The following is a 25654-nucleotide window of genomic DNA, read 5'->3' as shown; positions in this document are numbered from 1 at the left end:
AGACAAAAGCTCGGGACTTTCCCGCCTTTTGGCACACGCCCCGAGGGGCTGCCTCCCTTCCCCACTGCCTCCCAGGAGCAACAGCAGCAGCAGCAGCGGCCCCCGCCTCGGCTCCACCGGGCAGCTGTTTCCAGCTCCTCGTGCCTGCCGGCCCCTCCCCGCCTGGCGCAGTCCGCCGGGCCGCCTGCCAGCCGAGGCTCTTTCGCTTCTCTGTGTGTGTGCGCGCGTGTATCGCTGCCTGACTGAATGGTAGCCCCTCCTTTCCCATGCCGACCCCTCCCTCCCTCCTCCCTCCCCCCGCCAAAGAAGAGGCCGAGCTGGTGTTTTTCCACTCAGCAGGATGGGTGATGCTCAGTGCTCCCTCATTAGAGAACAGACACGAGAGGTCAGGAAGAAAGCGCTTATAAATTACCGTTTCCTCCCTCGCAGCCCGCTTAGTCCGCCTTGCCGCTCTCCCCAGGACACATAGGACAGACCCACGGACAGCTAAGACGCTGGACAGCTACCTGGTCAGAGAGGAGCGACTGCTGCAGGTACCCGAGGCTGTAGACAAACCTTTTCTTTTAGGGAGAGAAAGCCAAGTCAAGGCAGGCAGGAGCCCAGCCGCTGCTTTTGCCGCCGCCGCCGCCGCCTCCTCGCTCTCTCTTTTTCGCTCGCCCTCCTAGTATTTAGGAACAAAGGAGGCAGGCATATGGATCGCCTCTCCCTTGTCATTGCTGAGGACAGGGACTAGCTCTGAAGCAAGGAAAACGCGTCCTGACCTCTCCTCCCTCGTGGCATCCCTCCTCAGCCAAGGTGGGAAGGAAGGAAGCCTTGCTCGAGAGCGGTTCGCTTGGCCGGGCTTCTCCCCAGGCTGAGCCCCCCGTGGTGTGTCTGCCTGCGTCCCTCGTTAGACGTGTGTGTGTGTGTGCTCTGTGCTTTCGGGTGCAGTGCTTCTGTGCGGTTTTAGAGAGCATGGCGGTTCTTGCTTTTGTCCTCAAAATGTGTGTGCGTGTGCACCTTTCTTGTTAGGCTGTGTGATTTCCTCAGCAGTTATTTTCACCTCTTCCCCGACCCCTCCGACACCTTTTGCTAACTCTGGAGGAACAGATAACAGCCGAGTGGAATTAGCCACTTGTGTGGTAACGCTTTCCGGCTGTTTTCTTGCCTTTTTATTCTTTTGTATGTGAGCATATGCCTGTTCCTCCCCCTCCCTCGCCTTCTCGCTCGTGCAGCGTGCGGTTAAATTATTTTTAAGCACGCGGTTCTCTGCTCAGAATTGGTTAGAAAAGGCAGAGCATTACCACACAGTTGGTGCTAGGGCATCTTTCTTAACTGGTCGGCAGTTGCCCTCTTGTGAATTCATTCAGTCATTTTCCTACAAGGAGGGGAGAAAAGGAAGGGTATTGTGATACACTCAGGAAATTTTGATGGCAAGAACTGAATCTCGGGCACATTTTAGTGTCAGTGAAGTGATTCTCAATTTGCACCTCTTACTGGGATCAGAAGCCAGTATTAAGGCGATGAATATTCCTCTGTGTATGAACATTTAACAAAAGGCAAGCCTACAGACTTTTTGAGACAGCACCATCTAAATTTCCATATAAGAGCATAAGGAGGAAGTCACTTTGCATGCGTGTAAGGATCAGCAGATGGCCAATTGAGAATATAATCTTCTCTTTATTCTTCCTCATTAACTGAAGAATGATATGATCATTACCTCTGAAACCTGCTTTTTGATAAAGGGTGAATGCATTCTGAACCAGACGCTTTGGAAAACCTGTTTTTCACAATGTTGTTACTGTTACGTGCTGATTCTAAGCACTTGGAAGCAAGATCCACGTTTGTCAAATGAAGCTTACTTCCAAGGTAGCGTGCTTAGGGTTGCTGTGTCTTTAGCATTCTAAAAATAATAAGGTACCGTGTGCTGTGAAAGGAAGAGCCAGGTGTGATCTTGAAGAAAGAGTCACCTCTTTTGAAACCTTGACTCTCCCTGTGGCTTTTGCCAAGGTGGAGAGAGAGCTCTTTTCTTTCTGAGCCACTAATTTTTAACCATATCAGGAAAGGCATTAAGAAAGTGTGCCAAGAAGAGTCAGTTGTGCTTAAAGTGCTATTTTGGTAACCACTGTTCTGTCTTATTACTGTGCTTCAAACTGTCTCTAGTGCTGGGCTGGCAAAGCTGAACAGCTTTGTTTCAAGAGCCATGTAATAGATTGTATCATTATGGAATTGTTGCTGGCTAAGATTTTGCAACCTGGTTTGTTTTTTTTAAGTGAATGTGCTTATTAAAAGAAATTGGGTTATTTATGGATAGTATTTGAGCAAAGAGACAGTCTCTAGGCCAAACCTCTGTGTCCTTGGCAAACTAATTTGTATGTCTAAATTTGTATTTGGGTGAAACTAGTCAGCTCTGTGGTAGAATTTGGCTGCAGACAAGTGTGATGGAAATATTTTCCTGAATGAAGTTGCTTGGAAGTTGCTTTCTTACTATGGGAATGGATTTTCGATTGTACCTGAGATGAGCTGATCACCTACTGTAAAAACAGTGCCATTTTCTTAAGGCAAATGCTGAAGGTGAATGGAATGTGTAGAAATAAATAAATGTATATTATCAGCCGTAGCCCCACTTTTCTTTCTATTTTTCCATTTTAGTTCATTCCATCTTCTAAACCTTGTGCTTTTAAAATCAAACTCGTAACTTCCTTTTGCTTTCTAAGCCTTCCCCGAAGTACGCCCCCCCCCACTCATTCTGTTTTCTTCCCTAAGGTCTTTGCCTTTCATTTTCTTCTTCCACTTTCTTCTGTGGTAGTCTCTCTTTATGGCACAGCCACCTGAGGGTGATTCAGCTTTGCCAGTCACCAAAAGCAGGTCTGATGAATCATGTCCTGTAGAGGGTATCATGTGAGATAAGGCAAATACATGATTTCGTTCTATGCATGAAGATAGATAGAAAAATAAAACATTTTTGATTTGTTGTTTGGCCTGGGATTGTATAATTGTTTTCCAATGTGAAAATTTAGGCAGAACTAGCATCACAAAGCTTCTCATGGCAATTGGACAAAACTGCCTGTGGGTCTGAGGTACAGTCTAAAAAATGTTAAGGTTATTTATTTATTATTTTCAAATCTGCAGTGCAGACCGCCCCAAACTTCCGTCTCTGAGCAATTTACAGCAACATAAAACAGATTAAAAATGAAAACCTTAAGACCATTTAAAACTATAGTCCAGTTAAAAATTTTGGTTGAAGAAATAAGTCAGTTGTCAGGCTCTTATTTCAGCAGGGAGCGCATTCCAGAGTCTCCGGGCAGCAACAGAAAAGGCCCGTTCCTGTGTAGTCACTGGATGAGCCGGTGGCAATTGCAGTTGAACCTCTCCAGATGATCTCAATGGGTGGTGAGGCTCATGGCGAAGAAGACGTTATCTTAAATACCCAGAGCCTAAGCTGTTTATAGGTTTTATATGGGCTTTATAGGTTATAACAAGCACCTTGTATTTTGCCCAGAAACTTAGTAGGAGCCAGTATAGCCCTTTTACTATAGGAGCAATGTTCCCTCCAAGGCATGAGCACGTGCCTGCGCTCACAAGTTTTTTGATGTCTGCTCAGTTAATTTTAGATCCAGCACAGGTTGAATCAGGAAGGCTTCATTCTGAATGCATGTGTGAACACACTGCTTTGATACTCCTGCCAAGAACAAAATTCATTCTGCACACAGCTGAAAAATATTAGAGAGAACACCATATAGGAGTAATATGGTCTCTCCAAGATGACCCAGAGATTAACCTGGCTGCTTCATTCTGTACCAACTGCAGTTTCCAGACTAAGGCAGCCCCACATAGAATGCATCACAGTAGTCAAGACTGGATGTTACCAGCATATATACCAATGTTCTGAGGTTGTTGATCTCAAGAAATGGATACAGCTGGCATATCACCCGAAGTTGAGAGAAAGCACCTCTGGCCACCGCCTAAACCTGGGATGTCATGGAGAGGTTTGGATCCAGAAACACACAGGGAGAGGTTTGGATCCAAAAGCACCCTTAGACTGCATACCTGTTCCTTCTGGGGAAGTGTGACCCCATCCAGAACCAGCAAATCCAAATAATCTCCCGAGTTCTGACCATACACAATAAGTACCTCCACCTTATCTTATCTGGATTCAGTCTCCATTTGTTATCCCTCATCCAGCCCATCACTGCCTCCAGGCAGGCATTTAGGGAGATTATGCCTTCTCCTGAAGATGTTGACATGGAGAAATAGATTTGGGTGTCATCAGCATTGCTATCACTGGTTTTGCATTGCCAGCACAGAGCATTAGGAAGTAAATAAATGTCCGGAAGCGTTAGTCTATGAGCCGATCATAAAACGAGCTGCTTTAGCTTTGCGGCTATTCGTGACAGGTTTAAGTGTAAAGCTGGAGCAGCTGTAAGTCTGATTTACACTGGAGTAACTCAAAGTGCAATGTGAGATTCCCTGAATATCAAGTACTATTTCTTTTCAATGGTGCAGGAAGATATATTTAGTGGTCCCCTCATTTTCTTAGGAGAGAATAAGCTGGAGCAGAAGAGGCTAACACATGATGAATGAATATATGAAGAAACTCCAGACTATAAACTGAAAATAGACCAACTGAACATAGAGTTTTCCAAATGTTGGTTGCTTCAGTAGAGCTTGAGTGAGATACTTTTGATTATCTCCGAGGTGCATTTCAGTGATTGTTTGCCAAACTACCAGTGGCATCTCAGATATAACCCACTGTTGACAGGAAGGCTTAGGGTCAGATTGCACATTTATTTTATTTTTTTAATTTTAATTTTAATTTTAATTTTTATTTATTTTTATATTTATTTATTTATTTATTTGATACATTTCTATACCTCCCAAAATGCAAGTTCTCTGGGCGGTTTACAAAACAATAAAAACAGCCAATAAAAGATTAAAACATTTCAACAATTGAAATTAAAAAGTTAAAACTATTAAAACACAATTAAATACATTACATGAAATATCCCTCTCCTGTAGCTTTGGTTTAAAAAGAAAAGAAATACTGCTATGGTGGAGGGAGGTGCTGCCAGTTTGATCAGAGTGGATGTACTGGGGGACTGGATGCTTAACCCTCCCCCCCCCAATAATGTTTTAATTAAAACTGAACACAGCATATGGACTGACTGACTTGTTTAAGCCACATGCATTGTTTTGCAAAAAATATTCCATACTTTGTTCCTGCTCTGTGCTTATGATATAACATAATTTCCATGATGGGAGTTAGCTGTGATGTGGTGGTGCTGTTTCTATCAAAAAAGCTTCCTCATAGTTAGGGCTTCACGCAGTTGCTTTAATGTCTGCAATTTCTCACCTGAGCCATCTGGATTGACTGGTAAACTTCTATCAGATCCAGCACTTCTTATCAGATCAAGACATAGTAAGACAAAGCATTTTTGTTTTCATTGTGGTGGTGTAAATGACTCTGGAAAGTAATTAATCTACAGGAAAATACAGATGGGGACAATGTTGCTATTATGCCCTGAGGAAGACGTTATGAAATAACCAGTGGTATACCGCTAGAGTTAAGTTTCTATATAATATATAAGCCATAGGTTTAGGACTTCTCAGTAGAGTAAGACCCTTTCCTATTACATAGTTTTGTAAGTGTCCCGAGTGGTTTTAGAAAATGCCTGCCGTAGCACTTAATATGGAAGTGCTACACTAACTATACTGGTTCGAAATGCTACTGTGGTTTGCTGTACCAAATATGATGGATTACCATGCCAGTTGTTTACTGTTCACATGGCTTCAAAGATTGTGAGATAAGATACTCTGACTACCTTTCTGACTTGGCAGTGAAATGATGGGTTGGAAATGGAGTATTCAGATAGCAATTTTATTTATTTTATTATTGAAAGTTGAGGCATTTCGTTAAAATAAAAAATACAACAGGACCCTCTCTCCCTGGATGAGAGAGGGCAGGGTGGTAGTGGGGAGGAAAAGTGAAGGCAAGCCAAGCTGCAGAACATGCACAGGAGTGAAAATAATCAGGATTCAAAGAGTTCCAAAAATTCAGAGTAGCTGTTGAATTTAGTGCTAGCATTCCACTTTATTAAATGCTATTTCTATGTGGTTTTTTACTGCCATGTACAAAGGTTTCTGTATTCTGATTGCACAAATGTTTCCATGATATGTTCCCTTGTGAAAAGGAAATGTTCACTAAATGATCTTGAGTCAATAAACTCAGAATAGTCATTCCCTGCATCAAAGGACTGTGAAAACAAGATAGTATAAATTTGATCACATGCTACAAGTTTCACATATGTGTTATGATAATCACATCAATAAGCTCTATAATAATGTTCCAGATGTCTGCAAGTGGAATTGTTCAGCTGCTCCTCCCAAACTCACTGGTGCAGGCAGGGGGAAAAAATCATCTGTGTGTGGAATGAGTTTTGTTCTGGGCAGCAGTATCAAGGCAATGAGTGTGCACCTGCATTCAGAGTGGGGCCTTCCTAATTCAACCTGAGCAGGATCTAAAATTAACTAAGTGGACATTAAAAAAAACAACATATGTGTGTGAGTTTGCATGCCTTAGAGGGGTCAGTTGCACAGGGTCAGTTGCACAATTGTATATTAATTCATTATAGTAACACCGGTACTTATTTATTTATCGTATTTCTATACCGCCTAATATAGACATCTCTAGGCAGTGTACAAGTTAAAACATAATATAAAAATAATATAAAGCAGTCAAAAATTCATAAAACAGATACAAACAATCTCAGTAAGTAAAACATATTAAAAATTATATATTATGCATTTATGCTTAGGAGAAAGTTATTCAATAGAACCTATATTTTAAACTGAATGCTTCATTTGAATACGGCCAAACTCATTTGAACCATTCTCTATAAATAAGTAAGTCAGCGTTTTTAGAACTGATATTTTAAAGCTTACAAGAGAACACTGCAAAATGCCCTATCCTCATAGGAAAGGGCAGTACCATCCTTCTTCTGGTCCTTTCATTGTCACTGGCAGAAGAGGTACTATCAAAAAGCTAAGAGGGAAGGGAAGGCAATACACTGGGTTTGTGGAACCTGTGACCAGCAGGGAGAGAGCCACCTTAAGAACAACAACATTTATATACCACTTTTCAACAAAGATTTTCAAAGTGATTTACATAGAGAGATAAATAAATAAATAAATGGATCCCTGTTCCCAAAGGGATCACAATCTAAAAAGAAACATAAGATAGACACCAACAACAGTCACTGGAGGTACTGTGCTGGTGGTGGATAGGGCCATTACTCTCCCCCTGCTAAATAAAGAGAATCACCACTCTTTGCCCAGTTAGCAGGGGTTAGTTAGAACCTAAATGCTCCATCTCTCTAGTAACTACATAAGAAAACAGGAATAACGTTCCTACTCAAGTAAAAAGAACAGTGCCTTTGTGACATCAGGAGCCATTACACTAATCCCTACTCTCAGCTCATCTTCTCTTTGTTGGCAGACCTAAGGAGAGAAGCAAAGAATCCTGGTTGGGATTGATGTAATGGTTCATGCTATTGGTCACAAAGGCATTCCTTTTTTTCCCTATCTAACAATTCAGAAAGGGTGGACTGGGCTGAACAAAATGGAAGGAAGGAAGGAAAGAAGGCATGAGGTAAGGGTGAAGATGAAGCAGTGGACAAAAACATAGATCCCGAGAGTCAGAGAGAGAGGGAGGAGGCAGGGACTGAGAGAAAGAAAGGTACAAGACATCAAATGGGAAATGTAGGATTGACCCACACATTCTGCTATACCTCATATTTAAAATCATCTTACCATACAGTATGTGTATATTTCTAACATTTATTTCTTTTTATATTTTGGCCTGTTTTTAAGTGGGGAGGAACAGGGGAAAGAGAGCACCCCCATGTTTTCACAGAAGATCAGAATTCTTAAGGGCTTCATTCAGAGCTGTCTGCTGTTGCTGAGTAGGGGTGGAGAAGGTAGCATCCAGGCTGTGTCAGATGGTCCCCTTCCCTCAACTCTCACCCTACCTGAGAACTAGCCAGGGCTATATAAGACTTTCATTCTCTTAGCCACAGTTGCTCTGTACGAACTACTGGCACAGCAGTAAGCACATAGCCTTTTGCTGTGTGGGGAGCATTGTACCCAGTGCTTAGTATCGTAAGAGTTGAACTCTTTAAAAAACCAGATCTTGAATTTAACTTCTCTCTTCTTCCTGATCCTTTAACTTCTTTTGCAAAGTGGGGTGTGTGTGTGTGTGTGTGTGTGTGTGACATCTTCAAGGAATGGCACTTTTGAAAACTGCCATTTATAATTTCGTTAGAATTGTGCAGTGGATTTACAATTATTATAATCTGTGGAATCATAGACAGATTGTAAGGGACTTGGAGGTCTTCTAGTCCAACGCCCTGCTCACTGTAGGAAACTGCTACAGCATCCCTGACAGATGGCTTGTCAGGCTCCATTTAAAAACTTCTAAAGAAGGAGAGCCCACCACCACTTGAGGCTTTAACCATCAGGAAATTCTTCCTAAGTATAGCCTAAATCTGCTTCCTTATCATTTCAACCCATTGGTTCTAGTTCTTCCCTCAGGACCAGCAGAGAACAAGTCCACTCCTCCTATGCAACAGAGCTTCAGATATTTGAAGATGGATATTACCCCTCCCCACCAGTCTTCTCTTATCCAGGCAGAATATACCCAGCTGGGACTTGGTTTCCAGACCCCTCTTTGTTGTCTCCCCTCACTCCCTTTGTTGATCATAGAACTTGATTTCCAGACCCTTTTGTTGCCCTTCTCACTCCTTTTTTTGGGGGGGGGGGCTTTCCTCTTAGCCACACTCTTAGCTTAGGCTAAGAGATTGGCATTTACCTAGATTGTTCCTTAGAAGACACTACGGCATTGTGGCTGTGTATTTATTTCATCCTGAATCTCACATTGCCAACCCAACACTCTGGCCCCTGGCTACATCAGCGGTGGAAATGAAAACTGAAGTGTAAAATAGGAAATTTTAAACTGTAGCAAGAGTTATTGTGCCAAGCAGACATGACTTGGAAGTAGCCTGCTCCTATTGTGACACCAGCTCCCTTGCCATCGTTAGGTAAAATGGATCTTGAAGGCCAGGACTAAAGATCAAGGACTGCCTTGTTCTCCCATCTTTTCCCCTCATTTTTAAACATGCTTGAATAATTTATTCCAACAGGGTTTGGAAATTTTGCTGGCAGCAAATTTAAGCCTTAATCCATCTTATTTATTTGTTATTTATGTGTAAACCACCCTGAGCCATTTTTTGGAAGGGCAGTATAGAAATCGAACAAATAAATATATAATTTAATTTACATATTACATATATGTAAATTAAATTACATATAATTTAAGACAGCATTCATTATCCATCGACTCCCCCTTTCTTGACACTGGTACAAAATTAGCTTGCTTCAACCTAGGAATTATTGTTTGTTTCATAGATGCATGATTTGAAGAAGCAGCTTGCCTCAAAACCAAAATAGCTGTTTTTAAAGAAAATTTAGTCCATGAATGAGGAGTGGAGTTTGGTTGATACCATCTGGGAGAAAGAAGGCTCATTATGATTTTGGCAAGCTTTGGGTTCCTGGAGTGGGAAATAAGTTACAACCTTGCATAACTCTTCGCCTTCTTATTGTTATCACCACATTTTCAGCCATATCCCTGAATTTGCCAATAACTACTATGATGTCACGAAGGGGAGGGGGCTCTTTATCAATCTCCTGTTTGGCTGAAGGCAAACACCTGTATTGCTACTGTAACAAACAGCATTCAGTTATTCAAAATTAAAAACAGGTTTTGGCAGTTTCTTCAGTACAGTACTCCTCATCTTAATGCACAATACGCAAGCACTCACTTTTGCTGAAATATTAATTGGTAGTGTGCAGGATCCAGACAGGTGTTGCACCAGTGTAAGGGTACTGCTTAAGGATGTTGCAAGAAGACAACCTCTGTTCCAGATAAGTTCTTCTGCTAGTTGAAGATGTTTCACTGCCTCTAGCACAACATGGGGCACTAAAACAACATTGTTGCACAACACTTTCACAATCTCATTTCACAATCTCAATTCCTGGAAATTACAGTACTTTCAGTCTTACAGTACTTGCAGTCATTACAGTACTTCTGATTTTCGCAGTCAGAATGTGCACATATCAGTGCACCAGAGGCCACTTGCAAACAGGAAGGTCTTTTCCAGTTTGGAATAAAATTTGAGCCTGAGAAGGACTTTTGTACCTGCAATTTATTCAGTTGATGTACTCTATATGCTGCCTTTCCAGACTGAAGTCATTTCCAAGGTGGTAATGCTAGTCTCATACTGGAGGTGAGCATAATGAGCAGCCCAAATTTATTCTTTGGAGCCTGGAAACATGAATTTTGGTGTAATCACTCTGGGTTTGCCAAAGTCCATGGCAAATGATGGGAGAATATAACTACTGTTTGAAGATTCCAGTTTTGTGCCTTTGGAAGGATGCAACCAAAGAATGCCCTGTCTGCTTTCAGAATGATTGCTTTCCCATTGCTTTTATCTTTTTCTTGAACATATTGCTCATTTCCAGAGTATCATGGAAATTTATCATTGGTTTTGTTTTCAAGTCTTTACATTCTGAGCATTTCAGTACAGAGCGTGACATAATTTTGCACTCCTGTGCCATATGCCTTCATCAACTCAGAGACTATTTCCTAAGGAGTAGCTTTTACTAGAAAAACAATAATAAAAACATGTGCCCCAGCAAAGGGGATGACCCAGCTCTGAAGTGGAGTCATCTGATGATACTGCATCCTCATCTTTTTAACTCTTAAAATTGTGGAGCTCTGCATGGAAATCTGATCTGTTGTCCTGATCCATTTCTCTCTTCTAATCCAGGAAGAAATTTCTTGTCTTCTGCTATGATGTAATACCTCTTTAGAGCAGGCCTTGAAAAATTATCTTTCATCTAGATGCTGGCCCAAAAACGTAGGAGCCAGACAGTGGTTACTTGACAAAATTACTGGATTTTGTGTTGAAGGGGAAGAGCAAATAGTTTTCTCTTTATCCCATTTAGAAGTAACATACTGTACTTAGGGATGTTGCTTCTTAGGAAACATTATGCCCGGGACACATTAAAATTGTATTAAATAACACTACCTCTGAATATCCTAGTCTAGGCACCACAGTAAAATTCGTAAGTGACATGATCCCCAGTATCTTGGATTTGTCAATTCCTGCTTTAGTACACCTGATCTTAGAATGAACTTTGGTGTACTGTGTGGAACTTTGGTCATCAGGAATGTATTGAAAAAGATTGCTCCCAGACAGGTGAACTGGGGCGGTGGGGGTGGGGGGGAGTCCATTGATGAATCTCTAATATATCTCAGAATGTTCCACTTCAAGATTTGTCATCTAGGCACAGTAGGCTGGAAAGTACCTAGCACCAGGACAATTACAAATGATCTTGCGTTTACACTAATGCATTAGTAAATTTACAAGTTCACTAAAAACTTCTTGTACAGTTAGTAGAGATATGTATATTAATGTTTAGCTTAGTTCTTAATGTACCACAACTACTGAGAACATGGATATTAATAATAATAATAATAATAATAATAATAATAATAATAATAATATTTAATTTATATACTGCCTGACTCTGAAGTCTCTAGGCGGTTTACAAAAGTAAATACAATAAAGGCAAAATAAAACAACCATTAAAACAACAATTTTAAAAATCCCCAGATTACTAAAATCCAGACCAAAAAAATGTGTCTTAAGGTTAAGGTCCCTTTTAAAGGCAGTTAAAGATGTTGAATCATGAGGAGCTATTGGGACTGCATTCCAGAGCCTAGGAGCAACCACAGAGAAGGCCCTCTCCCATGTTGCCATTAGATAAGCTGCTTTCCTTTTACATAGGTAAAGCAGAGAATCTGCCACTGCCAAAAAATAAAGGCAACTGAATGCAGTTTGCTAGTACCAAGTGCAGATGCTTGATTATCTTAGCTCATTGTTTGAATGTCCTGACTCCTAAGTTAACCAATACATTTTTTTTAGGGGATTGATATAGAGCCCCCATCCCAGAAGTACAATTGTAGAATTCTAGCTATTGTCAAATCCAGGGATTTGGATCAGGTAGGAAATGATCAAAAGCCTGAGGCAGGAGATGTATTTGGGGATGGAGCAATCAAGTACTGGATCAAGCAGGTGAAGCAGGGTGATGATTTGTTACTAAGCTCTGTCCGGGACACATTGCCCAGACTGGAGACACAAAGCTGGAGCAACTGTTACATCGAGCCAGACATGCCCTTATTGGTTCCCCAGGTCACTTGGACTGAAGAGTAGCAGTACTGTCTCCAGCCTTTATAAGGGTGGCGCTGCAGTGCAGCATATATTGGGCTGAAAGCTCCATCTACCTGGGAACTGCCTAAGTGGTGCAGGGGGGTGAAGCCCCTGAGCCCTACTGCCTCATTTGGGTCCCTCAGTACCTTGCAAACCCTTTATTTAAAAGGTGTGAAATCTTCTCTTTTTAATATATGTAGTAATCTCAAAGTATTAAATAAAGATTAAAACATGAAATCTGGGGAAATAGAAACATCTGAAAAACAATGCCATTCATGTTAACTCAAGATATATTCAAAACGCCAGCGTGGTGTAGTGGTTAGAGTGCTGGATTAGGACTGGGGAGACCTGAGTTCAAATCCCCATTCAGCCATGAAACTAGCTGGGTGACTCTGGGCCAGTCACTTCTCTCTCAGCTTAACCTAGCTCACAGGGTTGTTGTGAGAAGAAACTCAAGTATGTAGTACACCGGTCTGGGCTCCTTGGAGGAAGAGCGGGATATAAATGAAATAAATAAATAAATAAAATTTTAAAAAAACCACTACAGCTTTGAATAATTTGTGTATGAAATTTATTGATTGATTTACATAGAGGTAGTGAGTGTGACAGTTTCTTCCAACTGGCTCTCTGGTAAGAAGAACTCCATAGAAGAAGCAGGCTAGTTCTCTTTTGCTCCCGAAGGCTGGACTAGAACCAGCAGGTTGAAGTTATTTGGAAGCAGATTCAGGCTAACTTTTGGGAGGGATTTCCTAACGGCTAGAGCTGTTTGACAGTCGAATTGTCGACATTGCATGGTTTGGGGCTCTGCTTTGCTAGAGATTTACAAGTAGAGGCTGGAGGGCCCTCTGTCAGGAATGCAGTAGAAGATTCCTGCACTGGACAGGGGTTGCAACTAGAAGACATTTAAGGCTCTTCCAACTCTTAGTGTGATGAAACCCTTTGCTGCCTCACTCACAGATTGGGGGGGACTTGAGGGGGGACAATCAGATTGTGGGGGACTGATTTTGGCTTGAAAGGCTTGTTTAAATGAGCTTTGGCATGGGGGAAAAAAAGAAGAAGCTGATTTCTTTTATTGAACCTGAAAATTCAGTGCTGTAGGACACGGAGGACCTTTCAGTGCAAGAATAGGACTGGTAAACATCATAAACAAAAATCCATAAACCATAAAGGTAGTCGAAGTGGTTAAGTCTTGCTTCAGTGTTAGAATAAAGTTCTGGTTTCTCCCCTCCACCTCAGCTGTTGCTTGTCATCTGTTTATTTTTGGAGCACTTTGCCAGAATTTCTGTGGTATGTTATATTAAAGATGAAGGTTAAAGGGAAAACTGTTGGCTGTTCACAAGTCTGCACTATTTTTCAGCATCCTGAGTTTCAAAAAATGTTCATGGCCTACTCATCTCTGGCAGAATTTTGTTCATATATATTTTTATCTCCATTAGCATCTTCTTTTTTGTTTTGTTTTGTTTTGTTTTGTTTTTGTTTGTTTTATTTTTATTGTTTTTCTTTTTCTGAAACAGGAAGAGAAAATCCATTCTGGAGAGACTCTTCTTCATGTAAGTGTTACTTATGCTCGTTAATAAAATTAGCGAAATATTAGCAGTGCCACTCAGATGTTCAGAACCCAAATGTTCACCATCTGCTTAGCCTATAGAGAACAAACTACATGCAAAAAATACACTTCAGTTATGTGGTAATAAACACTAGCAAATTAGTATTAGTATTTGATGGGCAAAATTCTAAACTGTATATGCAGTCAAGCTGCTGAATGTGGATATCCACACAATTTTGCATAAGCTGCTTCTTGTGTATGTTGCTAGGGTGATCCGTGATCACGATGTGTGAACAGATCACTCCTTGCTAGATCAGGGCCTTCTCCTGCTTATGCTGTCAACAACCTTTTAAGGTAGGATTCCTGTTGTTTACATTTTACAGAACTAAAATTGAAAGACAGCACTAGTCATGGCTGATATGATGATGATAATAATAATAATATTAATGATCAATAATACCAACTCTGCTAACTTGAGTCTGAAGTCTGATAAATTACTAGCTTTATAAGGATTAGTAGGTAAGTAGTGTTGGTAAGGTAAGGGGGTTAGGAAGAGTAATTTTTCAAAGCAGTGCAGGAGCTCAGCATAGAATGCATAAGATGTCCCTACTGCCAGTGATGTGCTAAGATATGCTTTTTCCCTCTTGGATTCTACTATGTAATCCAAGTTACTGTTTGTAAAGTTGATTTTGTGTGTGAGAGAGACTGCAGATGCTATTTAGATATTTCAGGGTCTTTCTGTGATTTCTTGCTTTACTTGAAGATAAGCATGAACATTTCTCCGGCCACTAAAACTCCCCCCCCCCAAAAAAAATCCAGTCTGCTGATTCATATACACCTTTGCATCACAGGGTAGCCTGAAGTCTGGCAAACTGTTCATGTAGACATCATAATTGCTCTCTCCCAGGTGAATGGGCATATATGTAACCACATGGTTGTGCTAGAGAGTCAATTCAGACAGTTTTCAATGGTTCATGTTGCAGATGTTTTGAGAACATTTGCAACATGCATCACAAAATTTTTCCCGTTTGCTTAAGGATACCATGTGATAGCAAACATTTTTACACACTGTTCATGAATTTGACTTTAAAAATGGCCTCTTTAGGTGAACCAAAGGATTCATCACTTTTGCACAATGCTCTCCATGCCATATCACAAAGTTCTCAGTTTCAACAGGGTTTTACTATGTCACATTTGGGATTGCTATGTGCAAAAGACCGAAGACCCGTTGGGCACATAGAACTAGTTGCACAGATCTTTGGATCTGCTTGTGCTTGAAAAACTCCTTTAAGCACAAGAATTCAGTCAACTTGGAGGATTAGACAGGACTTCATTTAGAATTATGAATATTATTTTGCAACAGCAAAATCAGGCTTGAGAGGAAAATTACAGTATTGTTTTGTGATATGGACTTTTACATAACATTTGGTGTGTCCACTGTGCCTAGTGCAATGGAAGCCCAGGAATATTTGCATAGGGCAAGTTTTAACATGCTTTTATTTTAGTTTTTAATAACACAACTATTCAGTGATAATGCTGCCTTATATTTGCATAATAACAATTGTTTAATATGTAGCAAGAAACAATGTAGTAACAAATGTTTTTCACTGTTGTGGGGCTGAAATCTTAGTTGAGCTTTTAGAATAAAAGCAGCTTGAGCAGCAAGCCCTCTCCATAACTGCACGTACAGTTATTTGTGCAGGCAAATTTTTGTCAGACTTTTCTTTCCATTAAGGCATGCCTTTGTTAAAACTAGCAGTGTACTTAGATTTAGGGAAATGCTAGTGGGGAACTGCAAAGCATTGTGATGGGGAAGAGGTAGAGAAGAGAGGAGGAAGAAGATATTCCTGCTCTGACTCTGCTTCTTCCTTTTGCCCTGGCCCTGCCCTCATATATCTCAGCGCATGGGATACTGGTAGAGAAGTTCATTTCCTTCCCTGTGTCTGCCCCAACTCTTGGCAGATATGAGTTTGCTTTCCCTACCACTCTGGTGCTCAAATTGGCAAGTCCTAGACCAAGGCATGATGGGTATATCTGTATGTGCCATTTTTTGACAATGTGCAGAGGGACACATTGGTCCCTGCTGCCACTTGAACAGGACTTTCTACATGGAGGCAGTATGCAGAGTTACCCATTCATTGCCATCACTGACATCTTTTAATCCAGGGTCTTTCCAGTCTGGTTGGGCTGATAGCCATGGCAGATAAGTTGAGGATTTGGTGAGGAAGTAGAAGGAAAGGACAGAAGTAAAACAGTGCAATCCAGAGAAAATTAAGTTGATTGGAGTAGGAGAACTGGGAAGTGGTTTCCTTTTTTTTTTTTTTTGCCCAGTGGCATCAGTGAGGAAAGAAGTTTCTTCCCCACCCTGAAGCTCTAGGAGGTGCAGGAGGAGAATCTGCAGCCCATTACCTAAGCCACTGGTATTCCTCTGTGGAGCAGAAACCAGCCTGGAGAGACATGTTCCCCACACTCATCCTACAGCAGTGGTGCTTGCATGGCAGAGACTGGGGTAGGGGAAGACTCTCAGACAAATACAAGCCCATCATCAAATTGAAGCCATCAGTGGATACTGGAGGCATGAGCTTATATTTCTTCTCTAGACCTTCTCCAGTCCCTGTGCATCCTGCTGTGGCAGCAGTGGTCTGCTGATGGGCTGCAGAGGGACAGGGAGAAAGGAGTCATGCCAGGAGAACAAGCCCAAAGCAGATGTAACATGGAACTTCAGTCCCTTAGTCACACTGGATGTTCTGGTGCAGCAGCTCAGAAGATGCATGCCCAGGGATTCTAAGTGTTGGGTCCCCAGATGTCATTGGACTTCAGCTCCCTTAATCCGCAGCCCTAGTGGCCTTCGGTTGGGGATTATGGGAGTTGAAGTCCAATAACATCTGGGCACCCGATGTTGAGAATCCCTGCTCTAGATGGTTTGTGTGGCCACTAGACAGAGGTTCTGAGCTGCCTTGTATATAAAATAAACACTGTTCCTTTTTTCAGATTGGGCATGCTGAATGTAGAAGTGCTGGGGAGCAAAACTGGGAAACGAAGTCAGAGCGGCTTCTCCCATCATCTTTTCTCAAACCCTCCAAAACTGGCTGGAGGTGATGGCCACCTTGAAATGCTGGAAACAGAGGCAGGAGCCCTCAGCCACTGGAGCAGAGAGTTAGGCAAAAGGGAAATGAGCACTTTGCCCCCCCCCCGTGTGTTCTCTGAGCCTAGCCCCACCCCCAGGATGGGGTGTGTGAACTGTGAGAATGCCTCCTTACAGTTTAAAGGATTGCGGAGGGAGAACTGGCCTCAGATAACACGTGCCCCCAATTTGTCTCTTCTCCAAGCCCAAATTCCTCCCTTCAAGGATCCTTTAACTTGCAAGGCAAGTTCTCCCATCATAGTATAAAGAACTGTGGCAGGGAGAGATGTTGGCCTTGGAAAATGCACATTCTGAATCATGACTTCTCTGAACCCAATCTCCGCCACCAAGTATTCTTAAAAATGCAAGGAAGAACGCCCCTTGCATTTTAAAGGACAACAGGAAGGGGGAATTGGACATTTCCGACATGTCCAATCGTCCCTCTCAAAAAAGACCTCTCTGCTTGAACGGGACACTCTAGACCTAATTAGAGGGCTGCAATGGCTGTCGGCTCTATGGAGCCAAACCCCCAAGTTCAATTAATGAGATCTGTGCTCATAAGCAACCTTTTGCATGGATGTCATTTGTTGGATCAGGAATTGGGTATCCATAGGATGCACATCTGCTTGTGGATCCTGGTGCAGAGACTGTCCATCTCCATTGTGCTGCTTTCTATGGAATACATTCTTAAATGTGCTATCACAATTGGATACAGATTTCATTGGAAGCAATGGAGTGCAGAAAGACAGCCTTTCAGCTGGGATCCACATGAGGTTGCACATCTGATTTAAGTTCATAGTTCTTGATCCTGAAATGATGTGCATAGTTCCCTGTATTTGTGTGTGGGTCTCCTTCGTGCTACTGGGGCAGGAAAGCATGGGTATCCGGAGGAACAAAACGGCAAACGTACCCCAACTCACCCTGCCCTTCTTCTCATGGGGAAACGTCTTCATGGGTCCACAAGAAAAAAAGGGCGTGGGCTATCTTTTTTTTTTTTTTTTAAAGTAGGAGCAGAATTCATAAACAGTGGGCTGGATCACACAGTCACCAGCAATATTTAACTGGGAATCAGGGATTCCAAGTGGGTGCGCACTCCCATGGAGTGTGTCATGTGGACTGCAAAAAGCTCCTGGTCCTGGGATGACAGCGCACCAACCAACATTTAAGTAGGATTGACAAGCTGAGTTTCGCTGTCAGATTAACAATCCTGGTTAAATGGGCAGTTGGCACCCTGGCAGCCCACTTGACACACTCCGTGTGAGTGTGTGCCTGCCTGGAATTGCAGGTTCGTGATTAACGGTGAATGTGTGAATCAGCCCCGTGAAAATTGTCAGAAGGTCTGCTCTTGTACACTTCTGCATTGCATATATGTACACATCTTGTGGTACATAATGTATAATACCAATAGTGTGTCCTTTTACTGCCTGCCTTGACATGTAACAGTGAAAGGCAAACTGAAAGGGGGGCTGTTTTCATACGCACCCTATCCCACGCTAGGGAAGCCCAGCCTGGGTTAGGCTGCACGTGAGAACTGCTGGGTTCAGGCCCAATCCTGGCAGCGCTGACTAGCCCAGCCTTTTAACCCGGCCATTATAGCTGGGGTTAAAGGAGCATGGCCCACGCTCCCAGCAACATTTCAGCAATCATCTGGGGGGAAGGTGAGTTGGACCAGCCTTCCACCCCCCCACCCCCCCGTCATGTGACTGGGCCCTGTGTTGGTGCTTCTTTTTCTTGCATCTGCACATAACTCATGAGACTTACCTTGGATGTGTACATTCCTTTCTATTCATAAACTCTTTAATGTATGTGACTTAGTGCTTTGGCTCCTTTTCTCTTCTACAGCATGAATTTTTAAATGGTAGTTAAGTGAACTCCAGGGAATTAAACAACAGGAATATTGTCAGATACTGGGCTTGTTTGTGTTTTGTATAGTAATTTCGGGAGCGTATCCTAGTTTTAGTAGCCATTTTTTAAAACAGAAATTTATCAAAATAATAACTTCTTTGGCAATGTTAGTTTTGAGGATGCAACATATACCCCTTAAATATAAATGTTTCTAGAGACAGTTGTGCCCATATGTTCCAAATACCATGGAACTGGATTTTCCAGATAGAAGTGAATTCTCAGAGAGTGTCTTTGTCAGAATTGGATTCCCAGATGTAGTCAGCCATGTGAAATATTTTCGTGGGTCACTTCTTAGTGTGGATTCATTTGGGGTAAAGTGGACTCCTTGTTGCCATCACCAATCTGATTTGTAACTATAATGCTAAGAAGGGACCATCTTTCTGTGATCATTTTGCGACAAATACTACCATCATTCATTACTTTCTATCAGTGCCTCACCCTATGGAGAAACCAGCACTGCCCATCCGCATTGAGGAGGGGATAGACGTTCCAACTGGTGAGTGCAGTTAAGATGAGATGCTTGTGCAATGGGGGGCATGTTGGTACATGGAGCTTGATGATGCCTCATTTGTGTTTATCCATATGCCATTGAGAATTTTAGGAGTGTTCACTACAAGTATTTATACACACACTCATATAGATTTATTTGTGTTCCTAAAAGTTGCTATGCTGCTTCTTAGTTGATCAGTGGAAAAGTAACAGGATGGGTAGCTACATACTACACTTCCTCTACACACTGACCGATCAATATCCAGAGTTGCTAGCTCTCATAATTGTATTGCTAGTCTAATGAACATAGGCATTTGAACATTATAACCAAAGTTATGTGGGGTGTTTCCTAGTTCAAAGTTGATAGGCAGGTCAACTGGGCAAGATTTTTGCATGCCAGCTTCCCCTAAACCAGGCTTTTAAAAATGCATCTTTTTGGTCAACACTCTTCAGGCTTGGGCCTTACCCATCTAATTCATTACTAATTGAAGTTCTTTCTCGTCAACCAGGAGTGGGTCCCTAAATTATAAGCCTACATCTTGGGGGGTGGGTGGGTTGAAAAGCCTACCATGGGCTGTGAGCACAAGAATTTTATGACTGGGGAAGGGCTGTCTTTCCTTCCTCCGAGAGTTAACAGTTTATAAGCATCCCCCAGTTTCCATTATAAAGATTTCCATCCTGAACTGCCAGTCATTTTTGTGTCTTGGGTAATCATGCTAAAGAAGGGATGACCTAATGGTTCCTTAATGATTAATGTTAGTCATCATGGCAGGGGAGGGAGGAGTTTAGGCCAAATAATAATCGTTAGTGAATAGACACAGTACAATTGGACTACCTATTTGTTGTCTTTAGCAAGAATTCTGCTTTCTGAAGCTCAGAGCAGATAGTTTGCCAGATTCTCCACTGATGTGACCTGATCCATAGGCATGTGACTTGGAATTAAATTCCATTAAATTCAGTGGGTCTAACTCCCAAAAGAGCATGCCTAGTCTTGAGGTTGTAGTCCTTCCCTTTTCATTCATCTCTTGCTCATTCTTTACCTGCTACCACTATGATCCATAGACATGGTCATAAATGAGTGGCCTATGAATTTCTGGAACAGAACTAGGCAATGTTAGTTTAAAAAAAAAAAACAACTGAAGAAAAGAACAGGGATCTGTTGCTTCCTGTTAGGTCCTAGGGCATGGCTGTGTATTGTATGTGCCAAGTCAATCCAAGGCTGCCTCCAAGGAAACTCAGTTTGAGGCAAGCCACAGACAGGCAGCATAGAAACAGCTGAATTAAATAATCAAACTGCAGCTGGTGTAGATGATGCAAATCAAGCACATTTGCATTTTTTTTACACTGCATAATTTATTCAGCCATGTTTACTGTTTTGAACTATTTATTCCAATTTTGTTCATCATAAGGAGAGAAGCTATGGAGGGCATAGCTATGGAAACCCCAACCCAAAACAATGGCAACCTTGTTCAGCCTTCCCCCAGCTTCTGAGATTTCAGCAAATGTTGCCCACAGCTTTTCAAGCACACCTTTGTAACCACAAGGGCTAGAAACTTGTTCTTTTTCAAGAATGAAAACTTATATTTTTTGGAACCTCAGTTCCTACTTCAGTATAATATCCCACAGGGTTTTCAGGACTCCTGTGGAGCATACTATTAAGAGTATCTGTGGGTTATTCTAAAGTATTGTGTTTTCATTTCCTGGAATTTCCTTAACCTAATTTCTCTGAATTCTGTAGTTAAACATGTTTCATTAAGTCACATTTTGTTGCTAAAAGGGAGCATTCCATGTTTTGAAAGTAATCACAGTAGTTACTGGGGTTATTCCAAAATCTATGCTCCAGAAATTCAGAGAAATCACTTGGAAATCTGGAGGAAAAACAAAAATAAATGCTTCTTGAAATTTATCTAATGTCTTCATGCTTTTAAAGTCCCCTTTGCTTGTTTTTTGAGAAACTTTGAAGGCTGTAAACATGTTCTGAAAGCAAAAAGATCCTCACCTCATCAAAATGACTGTGGAAATTACAAGTATAGGATAAACAATAAATATCATTAAACATATTATAAAAATGAGAGCTAGCAAACATTTCTCCTTACATAAACATCTGGATTTCTTTAAAAGTTGCTTCAGAACATGATGCTACATTTGTGTCGCTGGATCATTTTAAATTAAAGATGTTTTGGCTTTAAAGAAAAAAATAAAATCACCTGGCATGTCATATGGCACTTAGGTGGCTTAATAATGGATGAAGAGTTTTTCCTCCTCTTATTGTCCACTTTAATTACTGAACTTGCTTTAGAAATCCTTTTATAAAACTTTTCTTTCTTATTTCAGTGTATGAAATATCAAAATTCTGCAATGGGACTTTTCTGAGTACATGACACACAGTTTTCTTTTCCTTTTCTTTTTATTGCTTTAATGATGATTTCTGCTTTCAGTAATCTGATTTGTCTTCTTTCATTTGTTATTGCAGTACTTGACTCTATTTTAAACACCATAGAATAAGTCATTACTTTAGTCTAGATCAGTTTCACTTGATTTAAATCTGGGTTAACTCCACTGAGGTCAGAGGAGGATACCATCAAAATGAGGAATGTTTTATTCTAAATTTTGATATAAAATGATTTTGACTCACTTGAAAGCAGGAGCAAAATTCACAGAAGACTGTAAATCCATTCTTACAGAAAGCCTGGATTTACAGCCTGTCACCCCCACTTTCCTTTCCCCCCTTCTACTTAATTTTAGACATTTAATTTTAACCTTTTAAGCTTATTTTCATTCTTATGTTTTGTTTATGCAAAATATGTTGCTATGATGTCAAACTTCGCTCATAATCCCTATAGCCTTAAAAAAAAAAAAAATCTAAAACAGCAAATATTTTCCAGTCTGTCATAATTTCATGCTCTAGGCAAGGAATAGAAATTTTTAAAATGCAAACTGTATCTCTTTTTAAACGTAACTCTATCTAAAAATTAAGTGACCATAATCATAGTTTGTTGGTATTAAGTCATTTTGTTAGAATTGGTTGATTTGTGCCCTTTTGGAGTTAATGCTCTGGTTCTGCATGCTTCTGGAGTGCAAAATGTCTGAGTGTGAAATTAACACAAACTAAATGAAGAAATGTAAATAATTGAATCAAAATGTAGAAAAGTTTTTCCTTCCTTCCTTCCTTCCTTCCTTCCTAGAATTGGTGAAATTGCAGTATATGGAATGTTTTTATATAGTCCTAATAAGAGCATACAGTGCAAGTAGACTTGATTTAATTTACCATGACAGCTGGAAGATGATGGGGGGATTGCCCTCTCAAACTAGAACTGAATCTGTATTCATTTAAATAAAACTTTCACTTAAGTCACCTTGGTGGAGCTTTTTGTCTATAGTTCTAAACATAGTATAAAATCTTGCTTTGCATATGTTGCATGCATTCAGCTTTGCAGAACATAACATACAGAAGTGGGTTGCATGTTGGTTTCCTTAGAGAAGTGAAGTGCTTGTTTTGAGCATTATCTGATTTTTCCTACTAGTCAGTAGGTGGTGGTGGTTTTTTTTTTTTTTAAATCCAGACTTTTCTTGCAGGAGAGCTGATTTGTCAAACGTTTGTTGACAGTGCTCTCTGATAACTTTCTGGTTAAAAAACGGTTCTGACTTTTCAAGGCAGACTTTTATCAGGCAAGGGGGTCAGAGTTTAAGGACTATACAGGATATCTTTAATTTTTACGGCGTTCATGGTGATCAGAACTGAATGAGTAATATTCAGTGACTCATAAAATCTTAGCAGTTTTCCTAGGAAATTGCTACAGGCTAATTTGGATGTAGGAAATGTTCAATAGGCCCGAGACTATGCCAAGAGAATGAGGTCGTACATACGACTTCACAGCAGGGCGGGGAGGGCATGGGGTGAGGGGGAAGGCAAGATCAGTCTTCACTTCCCCCAGATGATCCCTCTGCTGCCCCGGCTGTGCGGCTCTGCTCAGTGTTCTGGAAGCCGGGAGCCGTGCAGCACTCACCGTGACACACAACCAGGTTCTGAGGTGTGAGGGCACACGCTCTCCCTTAGCTCAGTAAAAGCCCAGGAAAAAACCCCAGGCTACGCAGCAGGGGGGATTTCCCTGTGAATGGGGGGTTTCCCCCATGGGTGGGGTGCTCTAGATGCCTGGCTCTGTGTCTGCCTGGGCTGCTTGCAACTTGAGCAGACACATAACCAGGGACTGAGGTAAGAGGGCACACACACCCTCTTTCCTCAGTAAATGCACAGGGAATAACTCTGGGTTACCCGGCCAGGCAGCACCAGGATTCGCCTCAATTCTGGCGTTTCTCATGAGCAGCCCTACCCAGGTAGGGCTGAGCAAGCCTGGTAGGGCTGCCCGTGTGAACAGCCTTAATATGTTTTCTAATTTTACACACACACACACACACACGGGGATAGAGAGAGAGAGAAACACAGCATAGCCTTGTCTGTATTGACCTCCTTGCTTCTCCATCCAGTACTATAGCTGCCCTTCCTTTCCAGGCACTGCTGTCTTCCTCTTTCTGAGCTTTGCACTTCCTTGCCTCAGCTCCCACCTGGCCTTAAATAATATTGCTCTGTTCTCTCTGTTGCCCTACAGCATTTTCCTGGCTTCCTTGTCCTATTAAAAGGATTTAGAGATGCAACCAAGTACTCTTTATGATTGAGAACTCTTGCTACTGGTTTGCTAGCGCTACAGAAAGGGGTCTAAATGGAGAAGGGGCAAAGGAGTAGAAAAGAAGCCCTCTTTAACACCAGGTTATTTCACCTGGCTTATGAGAGCAGCCCTTCAAAATGTGTGGGAGGAGAAGAAAGAAGGGAACGTTACCACTGAGCCAATCTGTTCTAGACCCACTTGTTAAAAAACAACAACATTTTTTTAAAAACCCGTTCTCTCTTTGCTGCTATTTCACCATCAGTGTGTGGGTCTAGGGAAAGTGAGAAAACAACAGATGATAGTCAAAGTTTGTGTGTGTGTGTGTGTGTGTTTCTGCTGTTTTGCTACTCCAAAAAGAACAAACAGTTCATTGCAAGCGTCCTTGCTGGCAGGCTTCTACATCTAACATTTTCTCTTTAGAAACATCCTGGCCCCTTTCTCTTTCACTGTGTGTTCCCAGCAGTTTGGTAACTGCTCTAGGGCTTCATTTCCTGCTTGAAACATGGCATCTAGTTTCTGTTCAGTATTTTCTTCTTTTAGCTTTAAGGAAAAACACCAAAATATAAGGAAATGGATTACTGCAGAACTCATAAAGAAATATTTTCTTGGCAGATACCTTACAAACACAGTCAGCGCTCAGATTGGCTCTTTTTCATTCCAGTAGTTCTGGCCTGCATAGAATAATAACAAAAAGCTTTAATTTGCCTTGAGGATTCATGTTCCTGTGACTAGTAGCTGAGGCAGTATGTCCTAATTTGTCATGTTGAGTCAGCCCATTGGTCTGTCTAAGCCCAGTGCCCACTGAATGGCAGCAGCATTTTAGGTTCTCAGTCAAATGTCTTTCTCAGCTTTGCTGCTTATGAGGTTGATTAATGAGAGATTGAACCTGGGACCCTCTGTATGCAAAGCATGTGCTCAGCCACTGAGCTATGGCTCTATTTCCTGTTTTTGGGCTAATTGCTTCATCAGTGATGCAGCATAATCCCATTTGCAGTGCAGCTACACCCTAATGGTTCCCTGGGAGCTGCAACTTTAATTGGGCCCAGTGTATACCTTTTAAATGCCAGCATTCCTGTTGCTGTACCCACTGTACAGTACCAACAATTACATTTTTTTCTCTGTGCATTCTTGGGGAACGCTCAGATTCTGCATTACTATGCTGGTGGCTTTTCTTCAGAGGTAAGTTTCCCAGACATCTAGGATTGGCCTGGGCAGTACAGGAAATTACTGTCTAGAGTCTAAATCAACCTTTGTTTAATATGTACAGGATGAAACTGTAGTTTTAATGGGTTTTAGGCCTACTTCTGATTTATCCCTGGTTTTATTGGTCCTTGGCTAGGAAAGGATGGGCAATAGGAAATTTTGCTCTGTGTTTTTCAGGCAAACCAAATAATTCTGAGCAATATAACAAAACAGCACTGAAAGGTAGAACTTTCTGTAAAAGTGGATAGAAAAGTGACCTGGAGAATAAGCAAATTACTTACCATAGATAGATGGAACTAGTTGAGGATAGAGTATAGTGAGTTGACATGAAACAGAAGATGATTAACTGGGCGGCTGGCATATCCCTGATTCATATCAATTGTATTTATGAATGCCTAACATCTCTCTATCCCAG

The 25654-nt window shown here is 41.5% G+C and overlaps 1 protein-coding gene and 1 long non-coding RNA gene across 8 annotated transcripts in view; one reads left to right on the top strand and one right to left on the bottom strand.

Moving 5' to 3' along the window:
* The first annotated feature begins 321 nt into the window (after positions 1-321).
* Positions 322-25654, top strand: part of SLC6A6 (solute carrier family 6 member 6) — a 76527-nt gene continuing 51194 nt past the window's right edge. The window contains exons 1-3 of one of the 7 annotated variants that reach the window (XM_053303174.1): positions 322-533; positions 13823-13858; positions 19314-19379. In XM_053303174.1, the coding sequence (XP_053159149.1) occupies positions 19325-19379 (55 nt within the window). In that variant the 5' untranslated portion in view covers positions 322-533; positions 13823-13858; positions 19314-19324. Of the gene's footprint in view, positions 534-774; positions 796-7550; positions 7628-13822; positions 13859-19313; positions 19380-25031; positions 25216-25654 lie in introns of those variants that run through there. The other 6 variants (XM_053303175.1, XM_053303178.1, XM_053303180.1 and 3 more) reach the window with 6 other exon arrangements.
* LOC128347898 (uncharacterized) lies at positions 24278-25636 on the bottom strand. The gene is made up of 2 exons (XR_008317830.1): positions 25521-25636; positions 24278-24707 (listed from the first exon to the last, which is right to left on the bottom strand). It is a non-coding gene; the product is annotated as an uncharacterized LOC128347898 (long non-coding RNA).

This window comes from Hemicordylus capensis, chromosome 2 (assembly GCF_027244095.1).
Source record: "Hemicordylus capensis ecotype Gifberg chromosome 2, rHemCap1.1.pri, whole genome shotgun sequence".
NCBI classification, from domain to species: Eukaryota; Metazoa; Chordata; class Lepidosauria; order Squamata; family Cordylidae; genus Hemicordylus; species Hemicordylus capensis.
Note: the sequence above shows the minus strand (reverse complement) of the source record. Positions and strands in the feature narration are given on the sequence as shown.